The 16,912-nt window shown below is 41.7% G+C and overlaps 1 protein-coding gene across 2 annotated transcripts in view; it reads right to left on the bottom strand.

Moving 5' to 3' along the window:
• Window positions 1-16,912, bottom strand: part of EFNA5 (ephrin A5) — a gene marked incomplete at its 3' end in the record, with an annotated part of 275,394 nt that overhangs the window by 41,898 nt on the left and 216,584 nt on the right. For both annotated transcript variants that reach the window (XM_082649970.1, XM_082649969.1), the window contains exon 2: window positions 2,781-3,073. In XM_082649970.1, coding sequence (XP_082506096.1) covers window positions 2,781-3,073 — 293 coding nt within the window. The remainder of the gene's footprint in view (window positions 1-2,780; window positions 3,074-16,912) is intronic.

Consider the following 16,912-nt stretch of genomic DNA (forward strand, 5'->3'; position numbering starts at 1 on the left):
AAGCAGAACTTAATAAGAACACTCCGATTTGTGTCCTGAGTCTAAGTGATGAGGTGGACTTCCTGTTATGAACTATTCCTCTTCCCTTCCCCCCCAATTCAAGCTTGTATCTGACTTTCGGTCCTCTGCAGTCACCCCTGAGCTTAAGCCTTCCTCCGGCACCTTGAAGCAGGACCGTCAAAAGGCTATAGCTTTCATTTTTCTCTTGGAAAACTTGCAAGAGATTTTAAGGCCTTGAGGAGCTGAAATATACCCCTGGCCTAGTAAGGACATTTTATAAAACTGACAAGTGGGCAGTCAGGCTGGCTCCTGAGATCAGCAGTAGGGCTCCATGTAATGTAATGAGTGCGAAAAGAGCTATTTCCCAATCATCTTGTTCATTCCACGCACATTAGGAAAGAGGAAAATTCAACTGAGGGCCAATTCTCCCCTAAGAATCCTTTAGTTTAATTATGACCACAGTATCTGAAATGTCTGTAAGGTGTCCACTCTCAGCAGTGAAAGGAAGAGAGGAAACCCTTTCCCTACTAAAAAGACAGGGAAGGATGCTCTTATGGTTTTAAAACATGATTGAAAATTCAATTTAACTGATGACCAGGCCACTGCGCTTCTTGTAAATGAACATCTTTTTGCTGCTAATTTTGTGCTATTTTACTTTTCATTAAAAGAAGTAATTCAGGTTAAACTCAGCTGAACAGCAAAAAGCTCTTGGTATTTTGAAGCATTTTGAACAATTACTTTGACAGGAGCCCTTGACAGTTAAATGACTCCGTTAAATGAATGTTACAGAAGACACATAATGATTTTTAGTGAAATATTGAATTTAACCACAAATGAGGAAAAACCAGTCATAAGCACTATGGGTGTATTTGAATAATAACATCTTGCTTATGAACCTCAATGGATTCTATAATTTCTAATAATCATGCAATCAACTAGTTAGCTGGTGAGTGTGTTTCCCATCTTAGTGCCCTCTATTCATTTTTGCGTTTTGCTTTTGTTGCTGTTTTTTAATCTGAGAAACCATGTGAAAATTTTGAAACTGGCAATAATTTCCTCTTACATCAGTATGATATTTTAGACTTAGGCAATTAATGAGTCTCTGTCTCACAGCTGAAGTCTTCCTTTTTCCTTTTTCTCCTCTGCTGAATGAGATTCTTTGACAAAGTAAAAATCAGCAAAAGGCAAGAGCCTGCTGCCTGAGAACATGTGAATTCACTGTATGCTAGTGTTTCCCCCATCCACGGGACTCAATATTCCTTTTCTTATTTTATGGATCGAACGTGAGATACTATCAAGACTTTTACACGTTTTTTCATGACTAACGACTGAAATATGTACTGAAATAATAAAACGGGTGCTGTTCAATTTCCTTTCTAAATTCAATTCCAATATAAGTGAGAGTGCCCTTGTGATGGGGAAATCCGGCTTATTAGAAAACTCTGTTTTCTGTAGAAGAAGAGGAGCTAGAAATCCTTGTAGACTTAAAACATGTGGGTGAGGAGAGGTAGGGGAGGACACTGGGATTGAAGAAATGAATCAGAAAACCAGGAACGCTCTTTATCTCGTTTGCCTGGCAGGCGACGAGCAAGCAGCCCAGCACCCTGGGAGGCTCTGCGCTTCCTGATTCTTCCAAGCAGGTGAGGTCCAACCTCCCCTACGTTCCCACGGCTCCCTGCACTCAGGCTCCCTGCACTCAGCGGCATTCAGCAACTGTCTATTTCCACTTTCACTGCCTACTTAAATGTCTGCTCCCCACTAGACAGTCACTCCTTGAGGACAGGGAGTGTTTTTTCATTTTGCATCCCCCAAATTTCTGAGCCATGATAAGCTGGTCAGTAAATGTACTTTTTTTTTTTTTTTTTTTTTAGTAAATGTACTTTTGAACAAAGTACTTTTAACATTTAACTCCTTCAGCTGACAGTCAAAACACGTAGGAAAGGCCAGATAGCTTAACTATCTGATACTAGTTAAAGGCAAGTCCAGATACACAGCAAGCTGCCTAAATTAGGTATTTCCTATAACCCTGCTAACTCAAGTGTGGTCCATAGACCAGCAGCAGTGGCATCACCGGGGAGCTTTCCAAATACCACATCTCGGGCCCCACCCCAGGCCCCCTGAATCAGAATCTGCATTATAACAAGATCCCCAGGTGACCTGTGCACAGTGAAGTTTGAGAAGCATTTACCTAGGATACATGACCAGTATGATGCCTGAAGAAGTGATGGTGTGTAAGATGGAGAAAAAACCAAGATACTTCTTCACACTCTTGCCTGTTTAAAGACACAGCTGCTCTTAATAATTGTCTTTTCTCCTTGGTGCAAAGAGAGTATTTATCATCAGCTTGCTGACATTTGCAGGAGTTTTGGCTTTCTCCAACTGAAAATGTGGATGATTGAAAGGATATTGCTGACACCTGAATGAGAAATCCAATGACTCCAAGCTATGTAAATTTAATTATTTCCTTTAATTCTTTTTTCAGGAATCTCTTTTTCTTTTCCTGAGCTTTGGTAGCAATTTTCATTTAAAAGAAATACAAGTCAGCAGTGGTTCACTGAACAGGCTGACACGTGATTTCATAGGGGGAGAGGCGCTGTGTGTTTAATCTAATTTGTGCTCTCAATTCCCAGCTAATGTATCTAGGGATCCTGATGTATGCATGTACAAGGAGACATCTATAATGCAGAGTCCAGCACTCCGCAGTTCTCTGAAGCACGGCTAAAAAATCAGTCTGGGTTCTTGCAGCTGCCCTACAACATGATAAATCTCTGTATACTCACAGATGTAGAAATATTCCCGGCCTGGTCTGAATTCAAATCCTAGGGAAAAGGGTGTGAAGAGCTGGAATTTTTCAGAGAACTTCAGTGGTCCATTTGGAGAGTGAGGCCGGTTACATTCCCATCTCTTGAACCCTTTGGAAGTATGGTCGCAGGCACTGTAGCCATCAAAGTTCACCATGTAGAGGACATAACGCTCAGTCTTATCTTCTGGGACTGAGTCCTCATAGTGAGGGCAGAACACATCCAGGTAGTCATTGATACAGACGTCAATGTGGTAGTCACCCCTCTGAAATCTGTCGGAAGAAGAAAAAGATAGGATTATTCATAGAGGAAGGGCTTCCTGCTTGGAATCAGTGGTTGAACCCATTAATAACGCTCAGGCTAAAGATTTATTATAGTAAGTTTTTATTTGGCGCCGTACGATTTGAGGCATGGTTTGAATTGTTGCTGTTCCAAATCTAAATAACTGCATGCCATTTTACAGAGGAATCCTATTACCGTTGTTTCAAAGTACCCTACCAATGGAGCGCTTCACTTTCATTTTAAGTATTAAAGGTACCGATTTGCTGTTTTCCTTCCATTGTTAAAATCAGAGTTTTCATATTTCTAAAATAGTGTTTCATTTAATAAATGTTTTTGAATAAATGAGTAAGAAATTTAAAGAATAGATGAATTGTTTTTGTTATAACTGAGACCATTCTTAATTTCCTATGCAACTGTGGACAATTAGAGTGATAAAATTGAGAGAATTAGAATCATAGAATTTAAAAGTTGAAAAGAAAATTCCTAGAACAACACTTCCACTTTAGAGGAAAATAAAACCCGAAGGCATAATGATGAAGCAATGAGCCACTGAGCCAGACCTGGAACCAAGACTGAGGATCCTAGTTAGGTGTTTCCCTTAGTAAATCTGCTTTTGTCACAAACTCGTTTTAGCCAATCTCTGTTTTGATGCCCTCGCCCTTTCCCTATTAAATTGAAACCATCTAGGTCGAATGACTTTTCTGCCCATTTCTTTCACCTTCATAGGTTGTGTTCTAGGGCTGGACTGAGGAGTAGAGAAAGTTAAGAAGTCAGATGAAAACAGCAAAACCACGGCCACTTCATCCTGAAAGAGTTAAAATGTGTGCACACAAACACACCACTGCCCACATCACAGTGTCTGCTTCAATTCTTATCTTAACAAAGTTTTGCTTATTTGTTTTAACTAATGTGCCTTTCCCCATCAACTGAACAGTTTTTCCCAGGACCCAGTGGTGTGTGAAACAGGAATTGTTACGTACACAACTTTCTAAAATCAGAGTGGAAAAGCCTACCAAACCCCTTTGTTTTTAGCTGGTGAGGAAATTCTTCTCCGAACCCTTAGGAGGGTCATCACAAAACTATGTCACTGCTGAAATACAATGCCCATAAAGTCATAAAATCTTCAAGTCAGAGAGTCTCAGGGAGAACACTTCCCAGTGACGGTGAGCTAGTCTATTCTATCTTTGGACATCTCTAAATGTTAGCAAGTTTCTTCTTATATTGAGCATAAATCCACTTCTGTGTAATTTCCATCCAGTGATCCTACTTCTGCTGCCTGAAATTACAAAGAGCAAATCTAATTCCTCTTCCATCAGGTAGTACATAAAACATTCGGAGATGTCAGCTGTATCTCTCTCTGTATCCTCCTTTCTCCAGACTTGAAAATCCTGCTTCCTTTGGTTATTTCTGGTATAGTTTCCAGACTCCTCATCATACTACTATTTTGACCCTCTTCACATCTTCTAGTTTCCCAGTGTTCTCCTTCAAATGCAGCACCCACATATAACAAGGACCTCTGACAGGTTGTTGTGAATACTACCTTTGCTCTGGATCCTAAATATTCATTGACAAAGTCGAGATTCCCTTCTGAAATACACCGTGGTAAAAGTGGAAGAGCTACTTATTTTGAGTGAGTAGAACTAGATCTGCTGCTGGTTGAGTAGGAGAGTTGTAAGCCATCCTGAGCCTCAGTTTCCTCATATGTTAAGTAGAATGATAATGAGAATCTTCCTTGCTGACCTCACACAGCTGCTTCAAGCCTCAGGTGAGGAAATGTATGAAAAGCACACGTGAATATAAAGCACTGTTACTATTAACAGGATATATTAAAATGGGTAAGTAACAAAGTATTACTTTTTAAACAATGGCAGTAAGAGCATACAACAGAAATAAAAATAATCCCCAGGTTTCCCTTTTTAAAAATCCCAGAAGAAAGGAAATCATATAAGAATCCTAAATTCTGTCCATCCTCAAATATCAAATGATCCCCAGAAATTCCACTTGCTCTGTGCTTTGGAAAAGCAGCATGTTGATTTATGCAAGAGAAATAAGGAAAGATGATCAGATCACTTCTCGGTTAGAGGATCTCAAAATACATAACCATTTTTAAAAACAAGAAAACCCTCAGAAGTATTTATTTCTTTATATCTACAGTGATGACGAAACCAGGTTTTCTTTTTCTTCATTACTGGCAGACAACGATTTGTCAAGATACAAGGAAAGCCTGTGTTGCTTTTAAAAGGTTTTTGCACATCAAGGTAACATCACTGCCAAAGTACAAAGAAAAGACACTGCAACGTTCAGATAAAAGGGTGCTGGGATGTGAATCATCAGCACTCAGAGTAGGCTGACAGTTCTGGCTGAGAGCCAGACAAGAACTGCAGCAGAAGGCAATGCCCAGATGCACTTTATATTATTATATTATTATTATAGATTTTAAAGACATTCAAGGGGGACGTTTTTCCTTTCCCTAAGTGTCACTCATCTTAGCTTCTGCTGGCACTGGACACTGCTTAAAAGTGAAAATTAAGAAAACTGCCACTGTCTGGACCCATGCGGTTATTGCTTTATTCTACAAATTGTCATAGTTTTCTGATGCCTCAAGTTTAGCTACCCTTTTTCTACACGTTTACCCCTGTTAATTCTGCTATAATTTTAATAAAGCAAAGCATGAGACTGAAGAGCCATTTTACATTGGGTTGAGCAGTTATCCTTTTCTGGTGACAATTTACTTTGTGTGGGGTGTTAGGTGAATCACTGTGGAGCCAATTTTAAACATGAGATTGTCCTAGCAATTAACACTTACACCCTTCTATGCACAAGACAAAGAAATGATTATGATTTACCATAGAATCAACTTACACTTCTGTTTCAGATATTCAATTTGCATAAATTATTTTACTAATGTAAATTTCAAAACAAAATGGACAATGTGAACATAAAAACAGTGACCAATTGGAACTCATAAAAGACATCTGTATAATGTAGCTAAGTACAATCCAAAGAAAGGTTGAGAGTTAGATAGACTAAGACTATCCCAAATTATGCTCTTTGACTACGGAGTCACACTGAATCATTCTTTTCTGGCCTTACTGTGAAGAAGCACATATGTATGGCTAATATTATTGAGTGGTTATTACGTTACATTCATTATCTCAATTTAATCTCCATCACAAGGCCACAGAATAGACACAATTAGTACACCCAGTCAGAGATGAGGAAACTGAGATTAAGAAGTCAAGCAACGTGCCCGGTGTGACAGGAATAATAAAAGGTGGAGGCAGAATTCAAACCCAAGCAGTCTGACCTCAGAAATGAGATTTAATTGCTAAAGTCAAGTTCTTAGGTCCACTCTGTATTTCGCCAGAGGGATGATTCTCATTCTTTTCTTTCTTTTTTTTTTTTTGCGGTACAGGGGCCTCTCACTGCTGTGGCCTGTCCCGTTGCGGAGCACAGGCTCCGTACGCGCAGGCTCAGCAGCCATGGCCCACGGGCCCAGCCTTTCTGCGGGATGTGGGATCTTCCCGGACCGGGGCACGAACCCGTGTCCCCTGCATCGGCAGGCGGACTCTCAACCACTGTGCCACCAGGGAAGCCCCTAATTCTTGATGGGGTTTCAGTTCTTTCCTACATTCACTGATGCAACAAATATTCGCCATGTCCAGGATCTGCTACTTTATGGCTTTACATCTGTTGTCACATGAAATCCTTATTGGGTAGTTATAATTAGTTTCATTATACCAATGAGAAAATGACATTCAGAGAAGTTGTTATCCACTTAGTTCGATTTTTTTCCACAGGAAATAAGCAGCAGAGGTAGGATTTCAACCCCAGTCTGATGGCTTCTGAAGCATATATACTTTCCTCCTAATCATAATGGCTCAAAGCTTGACTGACTGTAATTCCCCTCATCCTGTTTACACTGATCTTCTAGGAAAGTCTGCTGCAAGGGGTCCTGGCCCTTCTCTCTTCCTCACTAGGTTGATCCTAAGCTCCTGCACTGAAAGCGGAAGGGTGTATCAACATCTGAATAAGCCTCAGATCACAGGGTTAGCTCCTGACTCATGCACATCATTCCAACCTTTCACAGGATAAAGTGCTGTTAGGCTCCGTAGCCATTCACAAGAAGGGAACTTTTTTTTTTTTCCATCAGGAAACTTTCATGAGTTTTAGTTCGTATTAAATGAGCAAATTCACCTCTAGGAAGAATGATTCCACATGCCAATATTTACAAATTTCATGGGTAGCCCGCCACTGCTTTGACACATTTGTAAATTTCTGGGAAATTTTCTTATAAATGTCTCTTCTTTACTCCTAATCTTTAATTCCATCTATTGTATCTGTGGTTCTCTACCTCTCTGAAACCATTGCATATTATGAACTGTAGGAATTTCTGGCTGCATACCAACACGCCAACAATAATTACAATACAATCTCTACTAAATTATCACAGTGGTTTACGATGTAAAAGCAGGCATGGTTGCCACACTTAGAGAAGTGACTGTGTTTGAGTAAAATGATTACCGCTCTGCCTGTGTTCTCACAATGCAAGTCCCAAGTGCCAGGAAACATCTCATATGCATACAGTGATGGCCCTTGTCCTCCACTGGGTTGCATGGTTGCATGCCACATCATCAAAATGTGGCAGTAGGCTGGTTGAGAATGTCATATATATTGTGAAAGGGTCATTTTAATTAATTAAGAAGAATAAAATTCAGTACAGCAACTAATTCTTTGCAATCAATTCAACTACTAAAAATGAATTATGCACTTTATGATTGTTTTGATGACCCAGAGGCTGCCTGGAGGGTTGGATAGAAAATACAGTTTGGGGCTACTGATAGCAAAAAAACAACTAAAGGTGAGATTTGAGCTACAAAGTCTCTATGCAGACATGTGTTTTTGTCTTAGTTTGTCTTCAGTGTTTACCTGATGACATTCCACAGCTAAATACAGTTTTTATTATAAATTTAAACTACTATTAATATCTCTCTCTTTATATAACCTGTCTGGAGAAAGTAAATCATGGATTAAGTATTGGAATTCAAGTGAAATCAAGATGACAGAGGTGAAGTAAGAGTTGACAGGCTGTCTGGGACTTCCCTGGTGGCACAGTGGTTAAGAATCCACCTGCCAACGCAGGGGACACGGGTTTGAGCCCTGGTTGGGGAAGATCCCACATGCCACGGAGCAACTAAGCCCGTGCACCACAACTACTGAGCCTGCGTGCCACAACTACTGAGCCCACGCGCCACAACTACTGAGCCCACGCGCCACAACTACTGAGCCCGTGTGCCGCAACTACTGAGCCTGCGAGCCACAACTACTGAGGCCACGTGCCGCAACCACTGAAGCCCGTGCACCTAGAGCCCGTGCTCCACAAGAGAAGCCACTGCACTGAGAAGCCTGTGCACCGCAACAAAGGGTAGCACCCGCTTGCCGCAACTAGAGAAAACCCGTGGGCAGCAACGAAGACCCAAGGCAGCCAAAAATAAATAAATAAATTTATTTTAAAAAAAAGAGTTGACAGACTGTCTTTGCATTTAGTTATCAACAATGTGCCCCCAAGTTTCTACTGAGACAGGGACCAAAACATTGTTTCATGACCATAGTTAACCTGATCTGTAGGACTCTGCTCCTAACTAACTAATTTATTTTCAAACTTGGGTCACTCCACTGGGGACATCTAGTACTTGAACACTCCAGTCCTTGACCTCAAGTGGAAGTTCTCTACTCTGACCTCGGTTCCTCTTTGCTTTGGCAAGGAGACATCACCTAGCTTTCTTTCTCAATGGATAGTTTTTCACGTCATTGACCTTACTTCCTCCTCTATCACCATATGCTCTCTTGGTGTGGAGACTGACATCTGAGAGGTCGAGTTCACAGGACACACAGGCAGTGCCCTGGGTTCAGGCTGCAGAGAAGCAGCACCATCATCATCATCCTTCTCTGAGTTCGTCTTTAGCCACTTTTCTCTGCAGTGTTCCTCCTCTCATTCCATTCCTCATTTGCTAAAGCCAAAATGCGTTTCATTTTAGTAGCTGGAAAAGGAAGGGTACGGTGCATATTTAAAACGTTCTAAATTGGCCTTCAGCATATGTTGCTGGCACAGCAGAGAGCCTGCTTCCAGGGAAATATGTACTGAGGTATTTTATCAAGCAGCTCCTGAGTGAAGTTTCTTTACTCCATAAATAGAGAAACAGCGTTACTGAAAGGAGACACTGCTTATTAGAGGTTAAGAAGCTGTGAGGCACTTTTATCCCCCTTTCATGTAATGTTTTAAAGGACTCAATGATGAAAATGCTATTTCCCATGAACTGGATAGTTGATTATTACATTTTAAATGTATTTTAATCTGTCAAGGAGGTGATTGTTTTAATATTCCTATTTGAACAGAACTACAACTGTCACGTCTTTAATTACAAGGCAACTTATTATATTACATTCTGAAATTGAAATGTAAAAGAAGGATATGATTTATGGTCAAAGATTAAGCAAATTTATCAGCTCAGGGTTCCTCCCAAATTTTAAACTAAATCTCAAGTGACTATGTCTTGACAGCACAGTCTTTCAATTCTATTATAGATTTAAAGGCTAATTTCAGAATAAGATGTCTTTTTAACCAGAAGAATTTCTCATTTGTCCTGAAGGGCCTAATGGGCCCAGCAACAGACACAGGATTTGTTTTATAAATACGTTTTGGGAGGTGATGGGCAGGATGGCAGTCTCTGTTGCGTTGCATAACACGTCTCTTCTTGTCTCCTTCTGTTATTCCTTTCAGCACAGAATGCAAGCCTTATGGCTTTCGGATCCTAAATCTGAAGATGCTCTTTTTTTTTTTCCAGCAGAGGTTAAAGCGAGAAATACAAACAGCAAATCAGACTTGGGGTAGATAAATCATATTAGCATCAGTGGGGGATGAAGAAAGACTTGTTTTGCTGATTTTAAATGTTCCCTCTCTCTCACAGGCTGAAATATGCCAACCTTTCAAATATATTGGTCATTGACCTTTGTTTCCAGTTCTGAGACAGAGTCATAGACAGTTTCACTGTTCCCAGGCCAGTTGTTAAGGCTGAATGAGGTATAGTACATGATGACCGAAACCCACCATTCCAGGCAGCCCAATCCAGCTCTTCCAGGCTCTAGAACATACCAAGAACAACTAAAATTCCCATAAAAGTGAAGATTTACAAGTGTAAAAAGAACCTACTCAAGGATGAATTTCAGAGATATTTCTTACACATTCTTTTGCAGTTGAAAGGCTGTAGGCTACAACACACACTTTCATTCAACGAAGCACATGATACTGAGAAAACATTTAGAACCCGGAGTTGGTGCTCTGCTTATCCATTAAGGAAAATTAGAATAAAGTTCTTATACATGCAAGTTGGAAGAAAGGAAATAAACGTTGTAGTAATCACAAATTCTGCAGCATGAGAGCTTTGTCTTCAATTTAATAACTGTTGGTGATGAGAATAAGATGTAATTTACTTAGCCAGATATTTAGAATTTATTAGTGGTCTAGTATACTAACCTGTCCCTTTTTTTCTGTGTGTGTGTGTGTGTGTGTGTGTGTGTGTGTGTGTGTGTGCTTTAAAAGCAAGTGGTTTAAAAATTCCTCCATTAACATTAATTACTCATCTCAGATAGATGGATAGAAATCTCAAATACCTTGCGTTATTGCTTTTCTAGTTCAAGTCACATCAGGCTGAATGACTTTTTAAAATTGATATCTCCCAGGAGGAGTACCTGTTTCAAATACAGGGTCCACAAAATGTTCTCTCCTCCAGTGTTTTAACTCATTTGGAGTTTGTTTTATTAGCCTGACTGAGGAGCTCCAAAGGAAACAAAGCATTAAATTGGCAGAGCCTAAACAAGACTTTCCTTCAGGAAGGGACCCGGAGCTTTGGGTGACAGTCTAATTGCTTCTAAGCCCCCAAAGAGGCCTCGGGCTTGGGGTAAGAATGTGTCAACGTCAACAGGCTAAATCAGCCAAAGAATTAAGCAGGCAGAGTTCCACACACCCGACACATCGCAGACCACTGCAAATGGTTTTCGAAAAGGGATTAAAATAAAATAAAGAATTATTGTCTGGCAATCAGTGTATGGCCTCACAGAGGTCACTTCCACAAGGCAAAACAGGCTCCTTCTTGACTCCTGCTGGCCAGGAGCTTCCTGACGAAGCTGCCCTTCATGCCCTAAGTTATCCAGAGTTTTACATCATGTCAAGCATATGGAACAGAGCAGCTGAAACACACACACAGATCCAAAAGCAGATGCGGGAAATCACTGACCTGGTTATCCAGCCACTGTCCTAGGAGAACAGGATTCAACAAACTGATTCTGTTCTGAGGATGCAGGAGGTGGGGAGTCAGTCAAACAAATAAGCCACCTGCCAAACTGCTTACATACGTGTAGCCCTTTTGTATCCTACGAGGATGGAGTTACCCAGCAGAATTTCAGGTTATTCCTAGTTTCAAAATTAAGAACAATAACCAAAGAGAGGGCTTCCCTGGTGGCGCAGTGGTTGAGAGTCCGCCTGCTGACTCAGGGGACACGGGTTCGTGCCCCGGCCCGGGAGGATCCCACATGCCGCGGAGCGGCTGGGCCCGTGAGTCATGGCCGTTGAGCCTGCACGTCCGGAGCCTGTGCTCCGCAACGGGAGAGGCCACAACAGTCAGAGGCCCGCGTATCGCAAAATAAATAAATAAATAAATAACCAAAGAGATATAGTAAATGTCCTTCCTATTAACCACATCAAATAATGATTTCATAGTTCTTACATACTGCTGTACAAGCGGTAAATTAAATATTTGTATTATGGCTTGATGATAACCTATTGGAATCATTACCATCTAAGTCTGAAATTTGGCCCCGACTTTTCAAAAAGCGGGTGGGTGTTCGAGATCTACGTGGCATGGAACTACTGTCTATTAGTTTATTGTTAAACAAACAAAAAACAAGCTGGAAGAAAGGAAACAAATGTTTTATGGCTTTCTTTTATGTTTGATCTTCATAGGACCAGGGTAAGCAAATATCTTGCAATGCTAGGGCACAATAATGGTAATAGTGTTTTATATAAAACTTTAGAATGCAAAGCAGAAACTGTTGCTGTTTCTATGCAAATTGGCACGGGAGAAGTAGTTATTTTTATTTGGTATGGTTAGGACCTTGTGAGCAGTTGGATACAAATCTGGAACCAGGCATGAGGCTAAGGTGAGAGAGAATTGATCTGGAGTCATTAGAAATTAGGTGGTGGGTAGAGCCATAGAAAATATTGAATTCATTCAAGGTAAATGCATAGATGTAGAAAAAAACTGGGACTGCACTGAGAGCAGATCACTGGAACTATGATTATTCTAGTATTTTTATGGAGACCTCCATTCTTTACACTGAGAGCTCCTTGAAGGTGGTGCTGGTATTTACTCATCTCTGCATCCCCAATGCTCAGCACAGTGCCTGCACGGAGTGGTGACTTGAGAGACCTCCCAGAAAGTAAATTGTAGCTGATGGATATTAGGAACAATGTTTGAAAACAGAAAACAACTTTGTAAAGTGCCCAATAATCTCCTTCTGTGTCCTGGGTCCCAGTATCAAATTTTGAGAACAGCTAAATAATATGACAAACAAAGGTCAAGATCAGGAAACAAAATAATGGCCAAGGGCAGATAAGAAAATTATAATCAGGCCTATTGTTCCAGCAATGCTAGAAAATCATGCCTAGCCAAGTAGACGACTTAAGCACCTAACGCAGAATGAAAGTTTCTCTCTTGTCATTAAGTCCTCTATTCAATTACCATTTATTGGGGTAATTAAACACTGGAAAGTGATGCCAGGCTAATTGTTAGATTATGATAATTACATGTCTTTGCTATGCTACAGCTGATCAAAATAAGATGTGGTCCCGTGCACTTAGCTGGAACTGCTCGGTAATCGTCAGACTTCCGGAGAGCGCTAGGCCATTTATTACCAATTCATTACAAATCAGGCGGAGAAGCTTATTATTTGTAATGCTTCTTTCTTCCCCCCACATACAGTCTCCTGGAACAAGACTCCCCAAAGGTTAAGCCCAAACTGCCGCCTCTCATTGGCCCATTTCCATCCCAATTACACAGCTGAATGGCATTAGGTGCCTCTATTTGAGAGGGTTCATCAGACTGCTTCACAAAATCCTGCAAGCGCCTATCACATTGGCAGGAACACCCAAGGCTCCCTTTCAGCCTCTGCCAACCACTGTTCTGCTCTGAGCTGTGTCCCAGCAACCGCAAGCCGGCAGTGCTGAGAATCTTCTGGTTCTGAGGCTCCCTTCTGCTCAGGTTAGGACTAGACCAGGCTGGGGTATGCCCAGGGTTTGCTCCAGTTCACGGGAGTCGTAGGGATACAGACTGTGCCTCTCCTGTCAGGATATCCGGCTTTTGTTGCTCAGGCCGGGATCACGAGAGGAAAACAACTTCCTCGTCACCTCAAAGCTACCAAATAGTAGCTCAAATCTTTGTAGAAAAAGACTAGAACCAATCCCTTGTCCTTGGACATTTCGGGGGGTTAGAAATCTCCCCTCCCATCCCTCTACTGTTGGAAGGTGGGAAGGAAAACAGGTATTTGAGAGTCTTCCTTTGGCTTTTTCCTGGGACTTCTCAACTCTCCCCTGCAACTGTCATCAGAGTGTGTTCATGTGGGCCATTGCCAGTGGAGGAAGCGCAGAGTGTCAGGTCAAAAGTTTACTAACTGCTACAAAGTTCATGTCATGTTATGGTTCTCTATTTTAGGGGTTTGTTTTCTTCTTTTATTTGGGCTGTATTATGGACTGAATTTGTCACCCCCAATTCATATGTTGAAGCCCCAATGTGATTGTGTTTGAAGACAGATATGGAGGAAATTAAGGTTAAATGAGATCATAAGGGTGGGGTCCCAACCCAACAGGATTGGTGTTCTTCAAGAAGAGACACCAGTGCCCCCTCTCCCCTTCTCCACTCTCCCTTCATGTGCCTCTGCAGGCCAGGAAGAGAGCTCTTACCAGAAACTGACACTGCTAGACCTTGGTCTGGGACATGTATCCTCCAGAATTGTGAGAAAATAGATTTCTGTTGTTTAAGCCAACAAGTCTATGGTATTTTGTCACTACAGCCTAAGCGGACTAATACAGGCAGTTTAAAAGTTAATTAATGGGGCGTCCCTGGTGGCACAGTGATTAGGAATCTGCCTGCCAATGCAGGGGACACAGGTTTGAACCCTGGTCCGGGAAGATCCCACAACTAAGCCCATGCGCCACAACTACTGTGCCTGCACTCTAGAGCCTGTGAGCCACAACTACTGTGCCCGTGTGCCACAACTACTGAGCCTGCACTCTAGAGCCCGCAAGCCACAACAACTGAAGCTTACGCACCTAGAGCCCATGCTCCACAGAAGAAGCCACTGCAATGAGTAGCCCGCACACCGCAAGGAAGAGGGGCCCCCGCTCGCCGCAACTAGAGAAAGCCCGCACGCAGCAACGAAGCTCCAACACAGCCAAAAATAAATTAATTAATTAAATAAATTTATTTTTTAAAAAAGTTAATTAACGGTAGATTTGGGGGTGGGTGCTATTGAATTACATCACTGCCAGGGACTTCAGAGACATAAAGAATTATCGAACAACAATAAGGGAACAATGGCCAGGAAGGAAGGGAGTAAAGGAGGCAAGAGAGCGGAGTTAAGCTACTGCGGGCACCCCACAATACCCTGGAGCGGGGGGGGACACTCAATATCCACCTGCTGTTCTGAGCAAGCGGCTGGTCTGAGGGGAGAAGGCACATTATATTCCTACGTAAGGATAGTTTCACCCCTGAAATTAACTCATAGCACCACGAAAATGACTGTATTCTCACCCAGCAACTGTTATCTCACTGTTTCAGCAAGGCTTTCGCCCAAAGATAGAATGAAGGCTGTTACAGAAAAGTCACATACTCCATTTTACCCTTCCTCGACCCTGGAAATTAAAACAGAATATGCCACTGCCTTTCAAAAATCATATTAAGTGCATTCTTGGGACAAAACAGACCGTGAGGTACCTTTGTTAACACCGAAATACATAAAACTGTCATTTTATGCACACATTTACTGGTGGCCTGTGGCTCAAGACCAGGGAGCTGGGAACAAAGGTACTTTGGTTCATCACATAAAAATGGTTTTGCACTACTTAGTATTATCATTTCCTCCCAACACTCATTAAAAGGATATTCATTCATACAGCTGGATCCTCTATTTACTTTTATAGCCTGGACCACAGGAAGATATATGCAAGAATAATGTAATCATAAAAAATTAGAAACTAATCGCTCTATCCCAAGGAAACATAAGGGGGAGAAAGAAGTCAACAATTCACCATTTATTTCTCAGAAATAAATCTAAGCACTTTAGGGGATTCTCAAGTGCTATAATATCTCCACCTACTTAAATGCTTGTCTATCTCAATGACAGAAAGGAGAGTTGTTTTTCCCCTCCCCCTTCCATTTTAACAAACTCTACTTTCCAAGTGTCTACCCTGGAAAAGAACTGTAGTTCAAAGCAAACGCACGTGACCCTCCTCTTGAACTTTCAGAATTTTTGGTCCTGCTACAAGCTCTGAATGAGCCACTTGTAGAGATTGTGAGATTTCAGAGGGATGGTTAATGCCAAGACACAAAGAGGATGAAATAAGAGCGTGATAACAGGCCTGCCATGCTGGGTGGCAACTCAGCACCGTGAGCCTTGAGAGGCCAGCGTCACAACTGGCTTTCTCCAGCACTCAGTAGTACAATCCCAGATCCCAAAGTTCCGTCCACGTGCACATTAACGTTTCACTGCTGTTCAAGAGAGGGGGAATGTGAGCTACTACTGAGTTATCCACTCAGTGCTGATAAGCTGGGTCAAAAAACAACAAAGGCATGAACGAAACCTATGGGAGCTATTAAATGAGCCTGGAACTTAGCACAATCTGTATCCAGTGTAGAGACAAATGGGACTATATCGCACTGATCAATTTATTTACAAAATAGGGCAATTTCATCTACTGATGTTTTAATTCAACATCTGGGTACCTACTCTGTGTGTGCCAATTATTTAATTAAAATCATAAGCCATTTGGTATTCTAAAAGGAATGTAGATTTTTTTTTCCATTCTAAATACAAACTATACCTAAATAAATTACAAATATAAAATATACTTTTCACCCTATCTCTGGGAAGTAAAAGGGTAACCAAACAGGATATTCCCTTTAGTACACTCTCAGATTCTGTCTCAGGCACCCTGTAGCTGAGAAAAGATTCACAGCAGCCAAAATCTACCCAAGGATGTTTTCATGAATCCAGCCATTCACTGAAGAGCCTGAGTCTTGGTCACTGAAAGTGCTGGTGACTTTGGTTTTATGAACGTGACTAGAGAAAGTAACATATGTCATGCGCTGGCCAAGTGGGCAGCCTAGAAGCACAGTCTACAAGGCTGGTAGAGAGTATAGCCACTATTGGTACCAGGGGCCGGGGGGGGGCGCGCCGCCCTACGGCGGGCACTGCATGCGGGGCTGGAGGAAAGGAGACAGCGTCCGGCTGCAGAGACACCTCTCCTGCTCTGCTCCTACCGACAGCCAAGTGAGGTCTAGCTGTGTTTGCCACAGGCCTGGCACATGGTCTGACGCTTACACGCACCTCAACAGGGTTGTGAATCCTAAGTTACAAGCCATTCTAACCCACTGGAGGACATGAACTGAACAGTAGGAACTCTGGAAAGTGTTTTTGGCTTTTGTTTTAGTTTAAATACGAGTTTCTGGCATGAAGCCAAAGGAATCAACTTACTTATTATGCCCAGCAGCATTTCC

This window comes from Grampus griseus, assembly GCF_964374135.1.
Source record: "Grampus griseus genome assembly, chromosome: 3".
Taxonomy (NCBI): Eukaryota; Metazoa; Chordata; class Mammalia; order Artiodactyla; family Delphinidae; genus Grampus; species Grampus griseus.